Here is a 17850-nt window from a genome sequence, read left to right as displayed (position 1 = left end):
TAAATGGGTTGGGGGGGGGGGACAATGTACGGGAGGATAGATGGGACAGTAGATGCAGGGGGGCAGTAGGAAGGCAGTAGATGCGGGGGGGGGGGGAAGACCAATAGATATGGGGGGAACAGTAGATGGGATAATGGATGTGGGGAGACAGTAGATGCCGGGGGGGGGGGGGGGATAAATGGGACAGTAGTTGCGAGGGGGGGGTAAATGGGACAGTAGTTGCGGGGGGGGGGTAAATGGGACAGTAGTTGCGAGGGGGGGGGTAAATGGGACAGTAGTTGCGAGGGGGGGGGGGTAAATGGGACAGTAGTTGCGAGGGGGGGGGGGGGTAAATGGGACAGTAGTTGCGAGGGGGGGGGGTAAATGGGACAGTAGTTGCGAGGGGGGGGGGTAAATGGGACAGTAGTTGCGAGGGGGGGGGGGGTAAATGGGACAGTAGTTGCGAGGGGGGGGGGGTAAATGGGACAGTAGTTGCGAGGGGGGGGGTAAATGGGACAGTAGTTGCGAGGGGGGGCAGTGGAGGGAGTAGAGGGGCAGTGGATGCAGGGGGGGGGGCAGTAGAGGGAAGTAGATGTGGAGATCTCTAAATGGGGCTGTAGATGCAGGGGGGCAGTGGATGTGGAGGGAGTAGAGGGGCAGTGGATACGGGGGGGGGGGGGTAGCGGTAGAAGGAAAGTAGATGGGGCAGTAGAGGGACCGTAGATGGGGGTGGGGAGTAGATGGGACAGTAGATGCAGGTGGGCAGTAGATGCAGGGGTGGGGAGTAATTGGGACAATAGCTGGGGGGGGGGGGGGTCAGTGTATGGGGACAGTAGATTTAGGGGGGGAAGCAGTAGAGGGACAGTGAATGCGGGGGAGACAGTAGAGGGACAGTGGATGCGGGGGGGGGGGGACAGTAAAGGGACAGTGGATGCGGGGGGGGAGTGGATGCGGGGGGGGGGGGGACAGTAGAGGGACAGTGGATGCGGGGGGGAGACAGTAGAGGGACAGTGGATGCGGGGGGGAGACAGTAGAGGGACAGTGGATGCGGGAGGGACAGTGGATGCGGGGGGGGGACAGTAGAGGGACAATGGATGGGGGGGGGAGACAGTAGAGGACAGTGGATGCGGGGGGGGAACAGTAGAGGACAGTGGATGCGGGGGGGGGGAGGGACAGTGGATGCGGAGGCCGACAGTAGGGGGACAGTGGATGCGGGGGGGCGACAGTAGGGGGACAGTGGATGCGGGGGGGCGACAGTAGGGGGACAGTGGATGCGGGGGGGCGACAGTAGGGGGACAGTGGATGCGGGGGGCGACAGTAGGGGGACAGTGGATGCGGGGGGGGGGGTTCAGATGCTCTTTGTATGGGGACAATTGCCCCGGTCACCGTCTGGAATGGCATTGGCAGGCACCCAGCACTGAGCTGTACACCGGAGGGGGGGGGGGAGTCTATAAATGTCCCGGGAGAGTCTCCTCCATCGTTCTGACCAGAGCTGGGACGGTGCTGGCTGCTTCCTCATTATTAATAGTCCTGGGGTACCCCCCGCCCCTCCCCCCCCCCACCTCCCGGACACGTCTGACGGCACACCAGGGGTCTTATCCGGTGCGTTTCATGTGCAGTGGGGATTGCAGAGCTCTGGGATGGGGGTTGTTATACAGGGGGGGTGGAGGGTTATTTTAAAGGGGATTTTATTGCGCGGGGGGGGGGGGGTTATACAGATGGTTTATTATAGATGGTTGTTATACGGCAGGGAGTGAAGGGTTATTGAGGGCTGTTTATACAGGGGGGGTGGGTATTGAGGGTTGTTATACGGGGGGGGGGTTGTAAGGGGTTCTTATACAGGGGGGTTAATACAGGGTGTGGAGAGTTGTTATATAGGGTAGGGGGGGGGTAGTTATTATGCAGGGGGGGGTGTTATAGAGGGTTATTATACAAGGAGGGTGAGGGGTTATTATATTGGGTTGTTATACATGGGGGGGGGGGGGGTGAGATACAGTGGGTGGAGAGTTGATATAGAGCATTGTTATACGGGGGGGGGGGGGTTATTATAGAGCATTGTTATACGGTGGGGGGGTTATTATAGAGCATTGTTATACGGTGGGGGGGTTATTATAGAGCATTGTTATACGGTGGGGGGGGGGGGGGTGTTACAGGAGATTGTTGTTATAAAGAGGGTGGAGGTTATTATTGGGAGGGGGGGGTTTTGAAGGTTAAAAAAAATGGGATTGGGTGTTAGTTTTTATAGGGTGTTTGCTGGTATACAGGGGGGTTTGGGGGGAGGGGTGTTATAGGGTTGGGGGAGGGGTGTTTGGGGTTTGTTATACATGAGGTTGGGGTTCTTATTGTGGGGGTTTATTGTACAGAAGATTGGGGGGGCCTGCATATGGGCCTTTTCCCCTGTGGAGGGTGCTGCCGCGGGGGGGCCTTTTCTCCTGTGGAGGGTGCTGCCGCGGGGGGGGGGGGGGCCTTTTCTCCTGTGGAGGGTGCTGCCGCGGGGGGGGGGGGGGGCCTTTTCTCCTGTGGAGGGTGCTGCCGCGGGGGGGGGGGGGCCTTTTCTCCTGTGGAGGGTGCTGCCGCGGGGGGGGGGGGGCCTTTTCTCCTGTGGAGGGTGCTGCCGCGGGGGGGCCTTTTCTCCTGTGGAGGGTGCTGCCGCGGGGGGGGGGGGGGCCTTTTCTCCTGTGGAGGGTGCTGCCGCGGGGGGGGGGGGGCTTTTCTCCTGTGGAGGGTGCTGCCGCGGGGGGGGGGGCCTTTTCTCCTGTGGAGGGTGCTGCCGCGGGGGGGGGGGGGGCCTTTTCTCCTGTGGAGGGTGCTGCCGCGGGGGGGCCTTTTCTCCTGTGGAGGGTGCTGCCGCGGGGGGGGGGGGCCTTTTCTCCTGTGGAGGGTGCTGCCGCGGGGGGGGGGGGGGCCTTTTCTCCTGTGGAGGGTGCTGCCGCGGGGGGGCCTTTTCTCCTGTGGAGGGTGCTGTCGCGGGGGGGCCTTTTCCTCCTGTGGAGGGTGCTGTCGCGGGGGGCCTTTTCCTCCTGTGGAGGGTGCCGCCGCGGGGGGTCTTAGCTGCCGCTGGGGTCTCGCCCCTCAGAACCTCCACACACACAACCAGATGGGATTTGTGTCTTTTTTCAACCTGACTATGTAACCCCCTAGGAGGATGCTGCCTCTGGCTGGATGCGGGGGGGGGGGGGGTCTTGCCTCCTGTAGAGGACGTTGCCGTGGGGGGTCTCCTGTAGAGGATGTTGCCCATGGGGGGGGGGTCTCCTGTAGAGGACGTTGCCCACGGGGGGTCTCCTGTAGAGGACGTTGCCCGCGGGGGGGTCTCCTTTAGAGGACGTTGCCCGCGGGGGGGTCTCCTTTAGAGGACGTTGCCCGCGGGGGGTCTCCTTTAGAGGACGTTGCCCGCGGGGGGGTCTCCTTTAGAGGACGTTGCCCGCGGGGGGGTCTCCTTTAGAGGACGTTGCCCGCGGGGGGGTCTCCTTTAGAGGACGTTGCCCGCGGGGGGGTCTCCTTTAGAGGACGTTGCCCGCGGGGGGGTCTCCTTTAGAGGACGTTGCCCGCGGGGGGTCTCCCGTAGAGGATGTTACCCGCGGGGGGGGTCTCCCGTAGAGGACATTGCCTGGGAAGGGGGTCTCCCGTAGAGGACGTTGCCCGCGGGGGGTCTCCCGTAGAGGACGTTGCCCGTGCGGGGGGGGGGTCTCCCGTAGAGGACGTTGCCCGCTGGGGGGGGTCTCCCGTAGAGGACGTTGCCCGCTGGGGGGGGTCTCCCGTAGAGGACGTTGCCCGCGGGGGGGGGTCTCCCGTAGAGGATGTTGCCCGCGGGGGGGGGGGTCTCCCGTAGAGGACGTTGCCTGGGAAGGGGGTCTCCCGTAGAGGACGTTGCCTGGGAAGGGGGTCTCCCGTAGAGGATGTTGCCCGCGGGGGGTCTCCCGTAGAGGACGTTGCCCGGGGGGGGGGTCTCCCGTAGAGGACGTTGCCTCACTCTAATAGGCTCTTTGTTTGTTGCAGCGCCGGAGTCATGGCATCGTGCAGCACCAGCAGTGAGGAGGATCGCAGTCTCCGGGAGTGTGAGCAATATGTGCAGAAACACAACATCCAACAACTCCTCAAAGACTGCATTGTACAGCTCTGCACCGCCCGCCCCGACCGACCAATGGCCTTCCTCCGAGAATACTTCGAGCGTCAGGAGAAGGTGAGAGCATCCCACACAGGGGGGGGGGCCCGGGATCACATTGCCCCCCCCCCCCCCCATATGGGGACCCTCGGGGGGCTGCGTAGGGGCATCACATCGGGGTCTTCTGATGATTCCCCCCCCCATATCCTCTTATTCTCCCTCTGTGTGTCCGAGACCACCAACCCCCCCCATTCTCTGTGTCTGGGACCCCCCCCCCCCCCCACCTCCGTCATCTCCCCCTGTGTGTCTGAGCCACATTCTCCCTTCATGTGTCCTGAACCCCCCCCCATTCCCTCTCTGTGTGTCTGGAACCCCCCCCCTCCACCATTCTCCCTTCTGTGTGTCCTGAACCCCACCATTCCTCCCCTCTGTTTCCAGGACCCCCTCCCAATTTTCCCTCTGGTATCCTCGAACCCCCACTGTGTTCAGGAAACCACCCACCCCCGTTCTCCTTCTATGTTTTCCCCCCATCTCCCACATTCTCCCTCTGTCTGTCTGGTAGCTCCCCCCCCCCCCATTTCCCCCCTGTTTCCGGAACCCCCCCCTATTCCCTCTCTGTGTTTCTGTGATTGCCCCCCCCCCCCTCAATCTCCTCTATTCTCCCTCTGTGTGTCTGGGGAACCCCGCCCTCCATTCTCCCTGTGTCCTGAACCCCCCTCCCCCCCCCCATTCTCCCTCTGTGTTTCTTGGAACCCTCTCCCCATTCTCCTTCTGTGTTACCTGAACCCCCCCCAATTCTCCCACTGTGTCTATGTGCCCCCCCCCCAATTCCCCGTCATGCAACCATTTTTTCTTCTCTCCGCTAGGAGGAAGCCAAGCAGACCCTTCACCAGCAGAAATCTGGCTCCCGCTCCGACTCCCGTGAGGATGAGATCTCCCCTCCCCCACCCATGAACCCTGTAGTAAAGGGCCGCAGACGGCGTGGGGCCATCAGTGCAGAGGTGTATACCGAGGAGGACGCAGCTTCGTATGTACGCAAGGTGAGCACTGACAGACCCTCAGCGGCCCCCTAATACTACCCCCTCCAGTGACCCCCTCCTAATATTAGCCCTTCCCAATGACTCCCCCTGTGACGGAAGTCACTTTGGTTGAGGGGCCCATGGAACACAGATTACCTTAGAGAGGTTGGGAAATCCCTGTCTCCGCCCCCTAGGCCCCTCCTATGTGTAAGTCCCCCTGTGTCTATTCGGGTACAGGGTGGCCAAGGAAATGATGGACTTCATGGACACAGAATATGGTTTGGATTACTCTAATGGGAAAATAATAATTATCAACCATAAATCTCAGGAAATATATGAAGATTATTCCTGGCCTGTGTGATTCTGAAAATGTTCATTGAAAGAGCCAATCACGAGGCCTCTGTTCCATGTTCTTCAATGTCAGAGACAGTCTGTTAGTTGTGGTCTCTTCCTATTGTTTGTGTATTGAGGTGGTATGTGTTTCTGCTAAGCATGTCTGTCCCATTGTTAATTAACTCACCTATTGTCTACTGTGGGGATGTGTTTACACTTATGATAATGTGTATTGTAGTTTGGGAGATCAATGCCGGCAAGTCTGACCTGGAATGAGATCTCTGATTGTCCAGGTGGTTAACTCTGTCACCTGTTTGCCTGCTAGCATTCTGTGCACTCCACCTAGGCTGGTTTAAGTAAGAAGTAAATTAGAATGTTAATTATATCATTTTCAGCTATAGTAGTTGCTAGAGGGGGATTAGCCATGTGTCAGTCCCACTTCGTTATAAAAACCATTTCGTGATGTTGTGGGTAAATATTTGGGTGGTCACTGACCTACTTCTCAAGTGTATAAAAAGTCTGTATTCATGTTCAATAAATGTTCCAGGTCTTATACAATCCCAAGTCTAACCCCGCCCCCCCAATAATAATCCCTGTAGTGACCCCCCCTCCAGCTACCTCCAGGCTTTTCTTTCAAAGGGTGGAAGTGGCTAGAAGCAAGGGAGCCACATTGGTGGTCTCCCTCCGGCTGATGGACACGGGAGGAGCCACGCCTGGGCCTCCCGCAGGCTGAAGGACGGGGGGGGCACGCCTGGGCCTCCCGCAGGCTGGTGGACACGAGGAGAGCCACGTCTGGGCCTCCCGCCGGCTGATGGACACGAGGGGAGCCGCGTCGGGGCCTCCCGCGGGCTTGTGGACACGAGGGGAGCAGCGTCGGGGCCTCCCGCGGGCTTGTGGACACGAGGGGAGCCGCGTCGGGGCCTCCCGCGGGCTTGTGGACCCGAGGGGAGCCGCGTCGGGGCCTCCCGCGGGCTTGTGGACACGGGGGGGAGCCGCGTCGGGACCCCCGCGCGCTTGTGGACACGGGGGGGAGCCGCGTCGGGGCCTCCCGCGGGCTTGTGGACACGGGGGGGAGCCGCGTCGGGGCCTCCCGCGGGCTTGTGGACACGGGGGGAGCCGCGTCGGGGCCTCCCGCGGGCTTGTGGACACGGGGGGGAGCCGCGTCGAGCCGCGTCGGGGCCTCCCGCGGGCTTGTGGACACGGGGGGGGGGGGGGAGCCGCGTCGGGGCCTCCCGCGGGCTTGTGGACACGGGGGGGGGGAGCCGCGTCGGGGCCTCCCGCGGGCTTGTGGACACGGGGGGGGGGGGGGGGGGAGCCGCGTCGGGGCCTCCCGCGGGCTTGTGGACACAGGGGGGGGGGGAGCCGCGTCGGGGCCTCCCGCGGGCTTGTGGACACGGGGGGGAGCCGCGTCGGGGCCTCCCGCGGGCTTGTGGACACGGGGGGAGCCGCGTCGGGGCCTCCCGCGGGCTTGTGGACACGGGGGGGAGCCGCGTCGAGCCGCGTCGGGGCCTCCCGCGGGCTTGTGGACACGGGGGGGGGGGGGGGGGGAGCCGCGTCGGGGCCTCCCGCGGGCTTGTGGACACGGGGGGGGGGAGCCGCGTCGGGGCCTCCCGCGGGCTTGTGGACACGGGGGGGGGGGGGGGGGAGCCGCGTCGGGGCCTCCCGCGGGCTTGTGGACACGGGGGGGAGCCGCGTCGGGGCCTCCCGCGGGCTTGTGGACACGGCGGGGGGGGGGGGGGGGAGAGCCGCGTCGGGGCCTCCCGCGGGCTTGTGGACACGGGGGGGTGGGAGCCGCGTCGGGGCCTCCCGCAGGCTGGTGGAAATGACGGGGGAAATGACGCAGGCTGGTGGAAATGCCGCGTCGGGGCCCTTCCTACCAGTAGGAGCAGAGTAGGGATTTCTTCTTGTCCTGACTGAATGGCGGTTGGGTCAGCGGTTTCTCCACTGATTCTGATCAACCTTTCTGCTTTGATTGGATGATTTTCATTGGCTTTTGCCGTTACACGTGGCCATCCACAGCCAGCCCATTCATTCTGTTAAAGGGTAAGTTCACTTTTTAAAGAAACTTCCCCATGCAGCCCTGGGGCCCCAGTGGGTTCTAAAACACGGAACAGCTTAGAATAGTGTTGCTTGGTTTACCTGCCATAGCGGTAGGACATGTGCAGCACCCCCGCAGCCTGACTGAAAAACTTCCATTGTGAGCAATCCCCCGTCCTACATAGAGGCTGGGACCCCTATAGGTGGAGCTCTCGCCCCATCATAGGAACGCGCTCTCTCATGGGTCAGAACTAGCATCGAATTCCCCCCAGCTCAGCTCACTGCACCACCAAACAAAAGTCCTGTCTGTCCTGAAAACAATGATGTGCATATTCTGGTGGAGCACATCGCTAAAAGGGCGGAGCTATCGCTAAAAGGGCGGAGCTATCGCTAAAAGGGCGGAGCTATCGCTAAAAAACGTCCAAGAGCCTCTGGGGTTTAGGCAGAAAAGACTCCAGGACTCCCAAGAGGTTAAACATTTCCCAGACAAGGTTGTCCCCATAGGAAATTATGGTGTCCCCTCCCCCATACTGTGTAAGCTCTAGGGAATGATGGTGCTCCCGGGTCCCCGCCCCCATACTGTGTAAGCTCTGGGAATGATGGTGCTCCCGGGTCCCCGCCCCCATACTGTGTAAGCTCTGGGAATGATGGCTCTCCCGGGTCCCCGCCCCCATACTGTGTAAGCTCTGGGAATGATGGCTCTCCCGGGTCCCCGCCCCCATACTGTGTAAGCTCTGGGAATGATGGCTCTCCCGGGTCCCCGCCTCAATACTGTGTAAGCTCTGGGAATGATGGCTCTCCCGGGTCCCCGCCTCCATACTGTGTAAGCTCTGGGAATGATGGCGCTCCCAGGTCCCCGCCTCCATACTGTGTAAGCTCTGGGAATGATGGCGGTCCCTGCCTCCATACTGTGTAAACTCTGGGAATGATGGCGCTCCCGGGTCCCCGCCTCCCTACTGTGTAAGCTCTGGGAATGATGGCGCTCCCAGGTCCCCGCCTCCATACTGTGTAAGCTCTGGGAATGATGGCGGTCCCTGCCTCCATACTGTGTAAACTCTGGGAATGATGGCGCTCCCGGGTCCCCGCCTCAATACTGTGTAAGCTCTGGGAATGATGGCTCTCCCGGGTCCCCGCCTCCATACTGTGTAAGCTCTGGGAATGATGGCGCTCCCAGGTCCCCGCCTCCATACTGTGTAAGCTCTGGCAATGATGGTGGTCCCTGCCTCCATACTGTGTAAGCTCTGGGAATGATGGCGCTCCCAGGTCCCCGCCTCCATACTGTGTAAGCTCTGGGAATGATGGCGGTCCCTGCCTCCATACTGTGTAAGCTCTGGGAATGATGGCGCTCCCGGGTCCCCGCCTCAATACTGTGTAAGCTCTGGGAATGATGGCTCTCCCGGGTCCCCGCCTCCATATTGTGTAAGCTCTGGGAATGATGGCGCTCCCGGGTCCCCGCCTCCATACTGTGTAAGCTCTGGGAATGATGGCGGTCCCTGCCTCCATACTGTGTAAGCTCTGGGAATGATGGCGCTCCCGGGTCCCCGCCTCAATACTGTGTAAGCTCTGGGAATGATGGCTCTCCCGGGTCCCCGCCTCCATATTGTGTAAGCTCTGGGAATGATGGCGCTCCCGGGTCCCCGCCTCCATACTGTGTAAGCTCTGGGAATGATGGTGCTCCCGGGTCCCCGCCCCCATACTGTGTAAGCTCTGGGAATGATGGTGCTCCCGGGTCCCCGCCCCCATACTGTGTAAGCTCTGGGAATGATGGCTCTCCCGGGTCCCCGCCCCCATACTGTGTAAGCTCTGGGAATGATGGCTCTCCCGGGTCCCCGCCTCAATACTGTGTAAGCTCTGGGAATGATGGCTCTCCCGGGTCCCCGCCTCCATACTGTGTAAGCTCTGGGAATGATGGCGCTCCCAGGTCCCCGCCTCCATACTGTGTAAGCTCTGGGAATGATAGCGGTCCCTGCCTCCATACTGTGTAAACTCTGGGAATGATGGCGCTCCCGGGTCCCCGCCTCAATACTGTGTAAGCTCTGGGAATGATGGCTCTCCCGGGTCCCCGCCTCCATACTGTGTAAGCTCTGGGAATGATGGCGCTCCCAGGTCCCCGCCTCCATACTGTGTAAGCTCTGGGAATGATGGCGGTCCCTGCCTCCATACTGTGTAAACTCTGGGAATGATGGCGCTCCCGGGTCCCTGCCTCAATACTGTGTAAGCTCTGGGAATGATGGCTCTCCCGGGTCCCCGCCTCCATACTGTGTAAGCTCTGGGAATGATGGCGCTCCCAGGTCCCCGCCTCCATACTGTGTAAGCTCTGGCAATGATGGTGGTCCCTGCCTCCATACTGTGTAAGCTCTGGGAATGATGGCGCTCCCAGGTCCCCGCCTCCATACTGTGTAAGCTCTGGGAATGATGGCGGTCCCTGCCTCCATACTGTGTAAGCTCTGGGAATGATGGCGCTCCCGGGTCCCCGCCTCAATACTGTGTAAGCTCTGGGAATGATGGCTCTCCCGGGTCCCCGCCTCCATATTGTGTAAGCTCTGGGAATGATGGCGCTCCCGGGTCCCCGCCTCCATACTGTGTAAGCTCTGGGAATGATGGCGCTCCCAGGTCCCTGCCTTCATACTGTGTAAGCTCTGGGAATGATGGCGCTCCCAGGTCCCTGCCTTCATACTGTGTAAGCTCTGGGAATGATGGCTCTCCCGGGTCCCCGCCTCCATACTGTGTAAGCTCTGGGGATGATGGCTCTCCCGGGTCCCCGCCTCCATACTGTGTAAGCTCTGGGAATGATGGCGCTCCTAGGGACACATGGCTTTAGGTTTTAAAAACTTTTGTTGATTGTGAAAAATCTCCGCCCCTTTTTGGCACCCTCAGAAGTGTCAGTAATGATATGGAGGGTGGGCTCAGCTCTGCACACCTTGGACTGTCTGGTCTCCTGGCTTTACCTAATTGTACTCCTCATCCTCTCCTTCTCCCCCTCTGCACCGCACATGACGAGGACATCTGGATAGATCACCACCAGAGCTTGTGGTTGGGGTGACTGGCTCCTGAACTCTGCATGTTTGTCCCCTCAGGCCATCCTTGGTGTTTAGTCCCCTGCAGTGACTTCTCTGTACATGAGAATATGTTTTGGTCTCTCGTAGGTCATCCCTAAAGACTACAAGACGATGGCGGCTCTGGCCAAGGCCATTGAGAAGAACGTTCTGTTCGCTCATCTGGATGATAACGAGAGAAGGTGAGATGGCTGCAATGGTTTCCTTGAGGGGTCCATCCACACTCTACCCTTTATTATTTGGGGGGGGGGGGGGAGAGGGGTCCACCCACAGTCAACCCTTCATTGTGGGGTTCCACCCACAGTCGACCCTTCGGTATGGGGGAGTCCAACCACAACGGACCCTTCGATATGGGGGACGGGGGAGTCCAACCACAACGGACCCTTCGCTATGGGGGAGTCCAACCACAGCGGACCCTTCGCTATGGGGGAGTCCAACCACAGCGGACCCTTCGATTATGGGGGAGTCCAACCACAACGGACCCTTCGATATGGGGGAGGGGGGAGTCCAACCACAGCGGACCCTTCGATTATGGGGGAGTCCAACCACAGCGGACCCTTCGATTATGGGGGAGTCCAACCACAGCGGACCCTTCGATTATGGGGGAGTCCAACCACAGCGGACCCTTCGATTATGGGGGGAGTCCAACCACAACGGACCCTTCGATATGGGGGAGGGGGGAGTCCAACCACAGCGGACCCTTCGATTATGGGGGAGTCCAACCACAGCGGACCCTTCGATTATGGGGGAGTCCAACCACAGCGGACCCTTCGATTATGGGGGAGTCCAACCACAGCGGACCCTTCGATTATGGGGGGAGTCCAACCACAGCGGACCCTTCGATTATGGGGGAGTCCAACCACAGCGGACCCTTCTATTATGGGGGGAGTCCAACCACAGCGGACCCTTCGATTATGGGGGAGTCCAACCACAGCGGACCCTTCGATTATGGGGGAGTCCAACCACAGCGGACCCTTCGATTATGGGGGAGTCCAACCACAGCGGACCCTTCGATTATGGGGGAGTCCAACCACAGCGGACCCTTCGATTATGGGGGAGTCCAACCACAGCGGACCCTTCGATTATGGGGGGAGTCCAACCACAGCGGACCCTTCGATTATGGGGGGAGTCCAACCACAGCGGACCCTTCGATTATGGGGGAGTCCAACCACAGCGGACCCTTCGATTATGGGGGAGTCCAACCACAGCGGACCCTTCGATTATGGGGGAGTCCAACCACAGCGGGCCCTTCGATTATGGGGGGAGTCCAACCACAGCGGACCCTTCGATTATGGGGGGAGTCCAACCACAGCGGACCCTTCGATTATGGGGGGAGTCCAACCACAGCGGACCCTTCGATTATGGGGGGAGTCCAACCACAGCGGACCCTTCGATTATGGGGGGAGTCCAACCACAGCGGACCCTTCGATTATGGGGGGAGTCCAACCACAGCGGACCCTTCGCTATGGGGGGAGTCCAACCACAGCGGACCCTTCGATATGGGGGAGGGGGGGAGTCCAACCACAGCGGACCCTTCGATATGGGGGAGTCCAATACCCATGAGGAAGCTACACAAATCGAAACGCGTCGGGCCAGTACTTTCCCTCCGACATACACGTGGGCACACTGCCATTACAGCGTGTCTATGAGATCGGTCAAGCTTGGGTTTGGAGCAAAGGCTACTTTAGTGTCTTCATATACTGCATTGTATGGGATGGATGGATTTATGTATCAATCATACGTTGGATTGAATTTTAATATAATGCTTGTAAGTGTTGTCACACTGAGTGGGGAAGTCCAACACCGGGAAAGCCCCGCCTTCTCTTTCTTTATATTCTATACATGAGTCAATGAAACAATACAATATAGTTTGTGACTGAAACACAGGTATGGAAGATCCTCGGTGTTCACAGAGGTGGGGGGGAGGGGGAACAGTTATGGAAGACCCTCAGTGTACCTGGGTGGGGGGCAGGGAACAGTTAGGGAAGATCCTCCGTGTACATGGAGGGGGGGAGGAGGGGAAATGGTTATGGAAGATCCTTGGTGTACCCGAAGGAGGGGGGGTATGGAGGGTCCTCAGTGTATGCGGAGGGGTGGTTATGGAAGATCCTCTGTGTACCTTGGTGGGGGGGGGGGGGAGGCAGTGAACAGTTAGGGAAGATCCTCGGTGTACCGGGAGGTGGTTATGGAAGATCCTCGGTGTACATGGAGGGGTGGGGGGGTTGGAAGATCCTCTATGTACACAGAGGGTGGGGGGGGGGGTTGGAAAATCCTCTGTGTATCTGGAGGGGTTGGGGGGTGTGCAATAGTTTACAGAAGATCCCCGGTGTACATGGAGGGGGGGGGGTTATGGAAGATCCTCGGTGTACCAGAAGGAGGGGGGGGTATGGAGGGTCCTCTGTGTACGCGGAGGGGGAAGGTTATAAAAGATGCTCGGTGTGCCTGGGGGGGGGGGGGGGGTTATGGAATATCCTTGGTGTACTCGGGGGGGGGGGGGGGGGGGTGTATGTTGGATCGTTGGTGACAATATTGTCTCCTTTCTCTTCCAGTGACATCTTCGATGCAATGTTCTCTGTCACCTACATCGCCGGAGAGACCGTCATACAGCAAGGTGAGTGTGATTGGCTCCTCCCCCCCAGGAGGTATGTAGTCAGAGAGGAGAGGACAATGAGGAGTTCCATCCAGTTCAACCATAAGAAAAATCCTACAATCTCATATACACACTCCCATGTGCACACTAAATCCCGTATACACACAGTTGATCCAGAGAAAGGCGAAAACCCCCGGCATCATGCTCACAAAGTACAATACACATTATTATCTCTATACACAATAGACAATGGGTGAGTTAATTAGCACAATTAACAATGTGCGGCAGACAGGTGGTTGCGCTGATGATGAGAACATCTGCTATGAGTCTGTCTGTGTGGAGAAGTCCTTTATTGGTTATGGGGCAGCTAGACCCTAACAGGGACCCTGGGCCTAGAGTTCCAGTGTCTGTATGTCTTAGAGACATGGACCTTAATCCAAGGTAACATTACTCCAAGAGTCCCCCATCATACACCTCACAAAGAGTAGTGTTCCCTTAAATGCCAGGGCCCATAGTCAGTGGGTAAGAGGCTTGCTCCCAGTCCTCTCCAACAGCCCCTGTCCCAGCTAGGTCTGTCACACCTTCTCCACCATTGATCCCCCCCCACCCCGATCCTTCTGCGCCGTCGATTTTCCCCCCTGATACTTCTGCGCCGTCGATCCTCAAAACCCCCCCCCCTGATCCTTCTGCGCCACAGTTTTTTTCCCCCCTGATTCTTCTGCGCCGTCGTTTTCCCCCGCTGATCGTTTGCCATTGACTCGCTCCCCCAGATCGTTCTCTGCCATTGACAACCCCCCCCCCCTCCAGATAATTTTCTGCCATTGACCCCCCCCCCCAGATCCTTCTATGCCAATGGGCCCTCGCCCGATCCTTCTCCGCCATAAACTCCTCCGCAAGTGCCCCCCCCCCCCCAGAGCGTTATCCAGTATTGATTATCCCCAGATCCTTCTCCGCCATTGACTCCCCCAGTTGTACCCAACTGGCGGTCGGGGCTGCGGTCCCCCGGGGGCCTCTGGCGGTCGGGGCTGCGGTCCCCCGGGGGCCTCTGGCTGTTCCCTTGTAACTGTTGTTTTTTTCCTTGCAGGTGATGAAGGCGATAACTTTTATGTGGTAGACCAGGGAGAGATGGATGTAAGTATTTGGTGTCCTTGCTCGGGGTGATCGGCACATCTTCATGTATTAACCCTGGGTGACCAGTCCTCACTGGGTGTAGGGTGGAGTTGTGTTCATTAACCCTGAGTAACCAGTCCTCACTGGGTGGAGTTGTGTTCATTAACCCTGGGTGACCAGTCCTCACTGGGTGTAGGGTGGAGTTGTGTTCATTAACCCTGAGTAACCAGTCCTCACTGGGTGGAGTTGTGTTCATTAACCCTGGGTGACCAGTCCTCACTGGGTGTAGGGTGGAGTTGTATCCATTAACCCTGGGTGACCAGTCCTCACTGGGTGTAGGGTGGAGTTGTATCCATTAACCCTGGGTGACCAGTCCTCACTGGGTGTAGGGTGGAACTGTATTCATTAACCCTGGGTGACCAGTCCTCACTGGGTGTAGGGTGGAGTTGTATTCATTAACCCTGGGTGACCAGTCCTCACTGGGTGTAGGGTGGAGTTGTATTCATTAACCCTGGGTGACCAGTCCTCACTGGGTGTAGGGTGGAGTTGTATTCATTAACCCTGGGTGACTAGTCCTCATTGGGTGTAGGGTGGAGTTGTATCCATTAACCCTGGGTGACCAGTCCTCACTGGGTGTAGGGTGGAGTTGTATCCATTAACCCTGGGTGACCAGTCCTCACTGGGTGTAGGGTGGAGTTGTATCCATTAACCCTGGGTGACCAGTCCTCACTGGGTGTAGGGTGGAGTTGTATCCATTAACCCTGGGTGACCAGTCCTCACTGGGTGTAGGGTGGAGTTGTATCCATTAACCCTGGGTGACCAGTCCTCACTGGGTGTAGGGTGGAGTTGTATCCATTAACCCTGGGTGACCAGTCCTCACTGGGTGTAGGGTGGAGTTGTATTCATTAACCCTGGGTGACCAGTCCTCACTGGGTGTAGGGTGGAGTTGTATCCATTAACCCTGGGTGACCAGTCCTCACTGGGTGTAGGGTGGAGTTGTATCCATTAACCCTGGGTGACCAGTCCTCACTGGGTGTAGGGTGGAGTTGTATCCATTAACCCTGGGTGACCAGTCCTCACTGGGTGTAGGGTGGAGTTGTATCCATTAACCCTGGGTGACCAGTCCTCACTGGGTGTAGGGTGGAGTTGTATCCATTAACCCTGGGTGACCAGTCCTCACTGGGTGTAGGGTGGAGTTGTATCCATTAACCCTGGGTGACCAGTCCTCACTGGGTGTAGGGTGGAGTTGTATCCATTAACCCTGGGTGACCAGTCCTCACTGGGTGTAGGGTGGAGTTGTATTCAGTTCTCCCACTCTTCCAGGTTTATGTGAATAACGAGTGGATGACCAGCATCGGGGAAGGAGGGAGTTTCGGAGAACTGGCTTTAATCTATGGAACGCCAAGAGCCGCCACCGTAAAAGCCAAAACCAACGTGAAGTTATGGGGGATTGACCGGGACAGTTACCGGAGGATTCTCATGGTAAAAATCTGCACCATGTGAGCAAATAAAGGGGTCCACCATACTCCACACACCTAACCCCCCCATGCTTATGTTCCAGGGGAGCACGCTGCGCAAGCGCAAGATGTATGAAGAATTCCTGAGCAAAGTCTCCATTCTAGGTGAGTGCTTGGCTCCTCCCCATTAGCAGTACTCCTCCTCTTCCTGTTGGGTGTGGCCTGTGGAGCCATATATCCTGATACAGGAAGCGTCGTAGTTTACTCTCATAATAACATCCGCCCAATTCCTGGGATCTGCAATGCAAGTGATTGGCTGTTCCCTCCTACGTCACAAGACGTGATTGGCTGTTCCCTCCTACGTCACAAGACGTGATTGGCTGTTCCCTCCTACGTCACAAGACGTGATTGGCTGTTCTCTCCTACGTCACAAGACGTGATTGGCTGTTCCCTCCTACGTCACAAGACGTGATTGGCTGTTCCCTCCCTACGTCACAAGACGTGATTGGCCGTTCCCTCCCTACGTCACAAGACGTGATTGGCCGTTCCCTCCCTACGTCACAAGACGTGATTGGCAGTTCCCTCCCTACGTCACAAGACGTGATTGGCCGTTCCCTCCCTACGTCACAAGACGTGATTGGCCGTTCCCTCCCTACGTCACAAGACGTGATTGGCCGTTCCCTCCCTACGTCACAAGACGTGATTGGCCGTTCCCTCCCTACGTCACAAGACGTGATTGGCCGTTCCCTCCCTACGTCACAAGACGTGATTGGCCGTTCCCTCCCTACGTCACAAGACGTGATTGGCCGTTCCCTCCCTACGTCACAAGACGTGATTGGCTGTTCCCTCCCTACGTCACAAGACGTGATTGGCTGTTCCCTCCCTACGTCACAAGACGTGATTGGCTGTTCCCTCCCTACGTCACAAGACGTGATTGGCTGTTCCCTCCCTACGTCACAAGACGTGATTGGCTGTTCCCTCCCTACGTCACAAGACGTGATTGGCTGTTCCCTCCCTACGTCACAAGACGTGATTGGCTGTTCCCTCCCTACGTCACAAGACGTGATTGGCCGTTCCCTCCCTACGTCACAAGACGTGATTGGCCGTTCCCTCCCTACGTCACAAGACGTGATTGGCTGTTCCCTCACAGGTAATGAAGCGTTCCGCTATGCCCGCTGACTCATTTCTCTTTCCTGCAGAATCCTTGGACAAGTGGGAGCGGCTGACTGTGGCGGACGCTCTGGAGCCGGTTCAGTTTGAGGATGGACAGAAGATTGTGGTGCAGGGTGAGCCTGGGGACGAGTTCTTCATCATTCTGGAGGTGAGGTGATATTGGGGTGGTCCTGTTTTGGGGTGTTGGTGGAATCCTTCTCCTTCAAATGTAATATTTCTTGGTGGTCTCTGCAGGGTACTGCGGCCGTGCTTCAGCGCCGCTCTGAGAATGAGGAGTTTGTGGAGGTCGGCCGGCTTGGTCCTTCAGATTATTTTGGTGAGTTTATGGCATTGGCTGGTTCTGAACTCCATTACCCATCACATGTCTCCCCCCCCCCCCCCCCCCCCCCACTTAAGCCCCTCCTTGGGGAAGGTGTCATACATCGTACATTGACCTTGCTCTTCCTTCCAGGTGAGATTGCCCTGCTGATGAATCGGCCCCGAGCAGCCACTGTGGTGGCCCGTGGGCCCCTGAAATGTGTGAAGTTGGACCGCCCCCGCTTTGAGCGGGTCCTGGGGCCCTGCTCCGACATCCTGAAGAGGAACATCCAGCAGTACAACAGCTTTGTGTCACTGTCCGTCTGAACTCCTCTACGGCCCCGTCCCTCCACCACTGCACCGCTTTACCACGCCGCCACCATCCTCCGACACGCAGGGACAAAGCCCCTTCCTGTTCCTCGTCACCCTATAATTGCCAGTGTCTAGAGTGACCTGAGAGGGGCATTGTGGGTAGTCTGCTTGCAGTCACATTTCTCGGCTCTCCTTCGTCCTCTTGAAGGGCCAATTTTGGCCCCAGCTGACACCGCTTGTGTGTGCGCGGCTCGTGTGATGGGTGTTGTAGTGAGAGCGGGGGATCGCTTCTTCTTCTACACTGGGGAGGGGGGAGGGAGGGTGGGGTGGCTTTTTTATTGGACGATGTTTGTATTACTTGTGTAGCTTCTGTCCTGTCTGTCTC

At 58.4% G+C, this 17850-nt stretch overlaps 1 protein-coding gene across 1 annotated transcript in view; it reads left to right on the top strand.

Moving 5' to 3' along the window:
* Nucleotides 1-17708, top strand: part of PRKAR1A (protein kinase cAMP-dependent type I regulatory subunit alpha) — an 18541-nt gene extending 833 nt beyond the window's left edge. Inside the window, exons 2-11 of the mRNA XM_082271216.1 lie at nt 3976-4159; nt 4948-5121; nt 10617-10708; nt 13076-13137; nt 14201-14247; nt 15550-15708; nt 15788-15848; nt 16883-17004; nt 17091-17172; nt 17308-17708. Of these exons, the coding sequence (XP_082127342.1) occupies nt 3986-4159; nt 4948-5121; nt 10617-10708; nt 13076-13137; nt 14201-14247; nt 15550-15708; nt 15788-15848; nt 16883-17004; nt 17091-17172; nt 17308-17480 (1146 nt within the window). The 5' untranslated portion in view covers nt 3976-3985 and the 3' untranslated portion in view covers nt 17481-17708. The remainder of the gene's footprint in view (nt 1-3975; nt 4160-4947; nt 5122-10616; nt 10709-13075; nt 13138-14200; nt 14248-15549; nt 15709-15787; nt 15849-16882; nt 17005-17090; nt 17173-17307) is intronic.
* The last annotated feature ends 142 nt before the right edge of the window (nt 17709-17850 follow it).

This window comes from Pelophylax lessonae, assembly GCF_965119305.1.
Source record: "Pelophylax lessonae genome assembly, chromosome: 11".
NCBI classification, from domain to species: Eukaryota; Metazoa; Chordata; class Amphibia; order Anura; family Ranidae; genus Pelophylax; species Pelophylax lessonae.
This window is presented reverse-complemented; position numbering and strand designations above follow the sequence as displayed.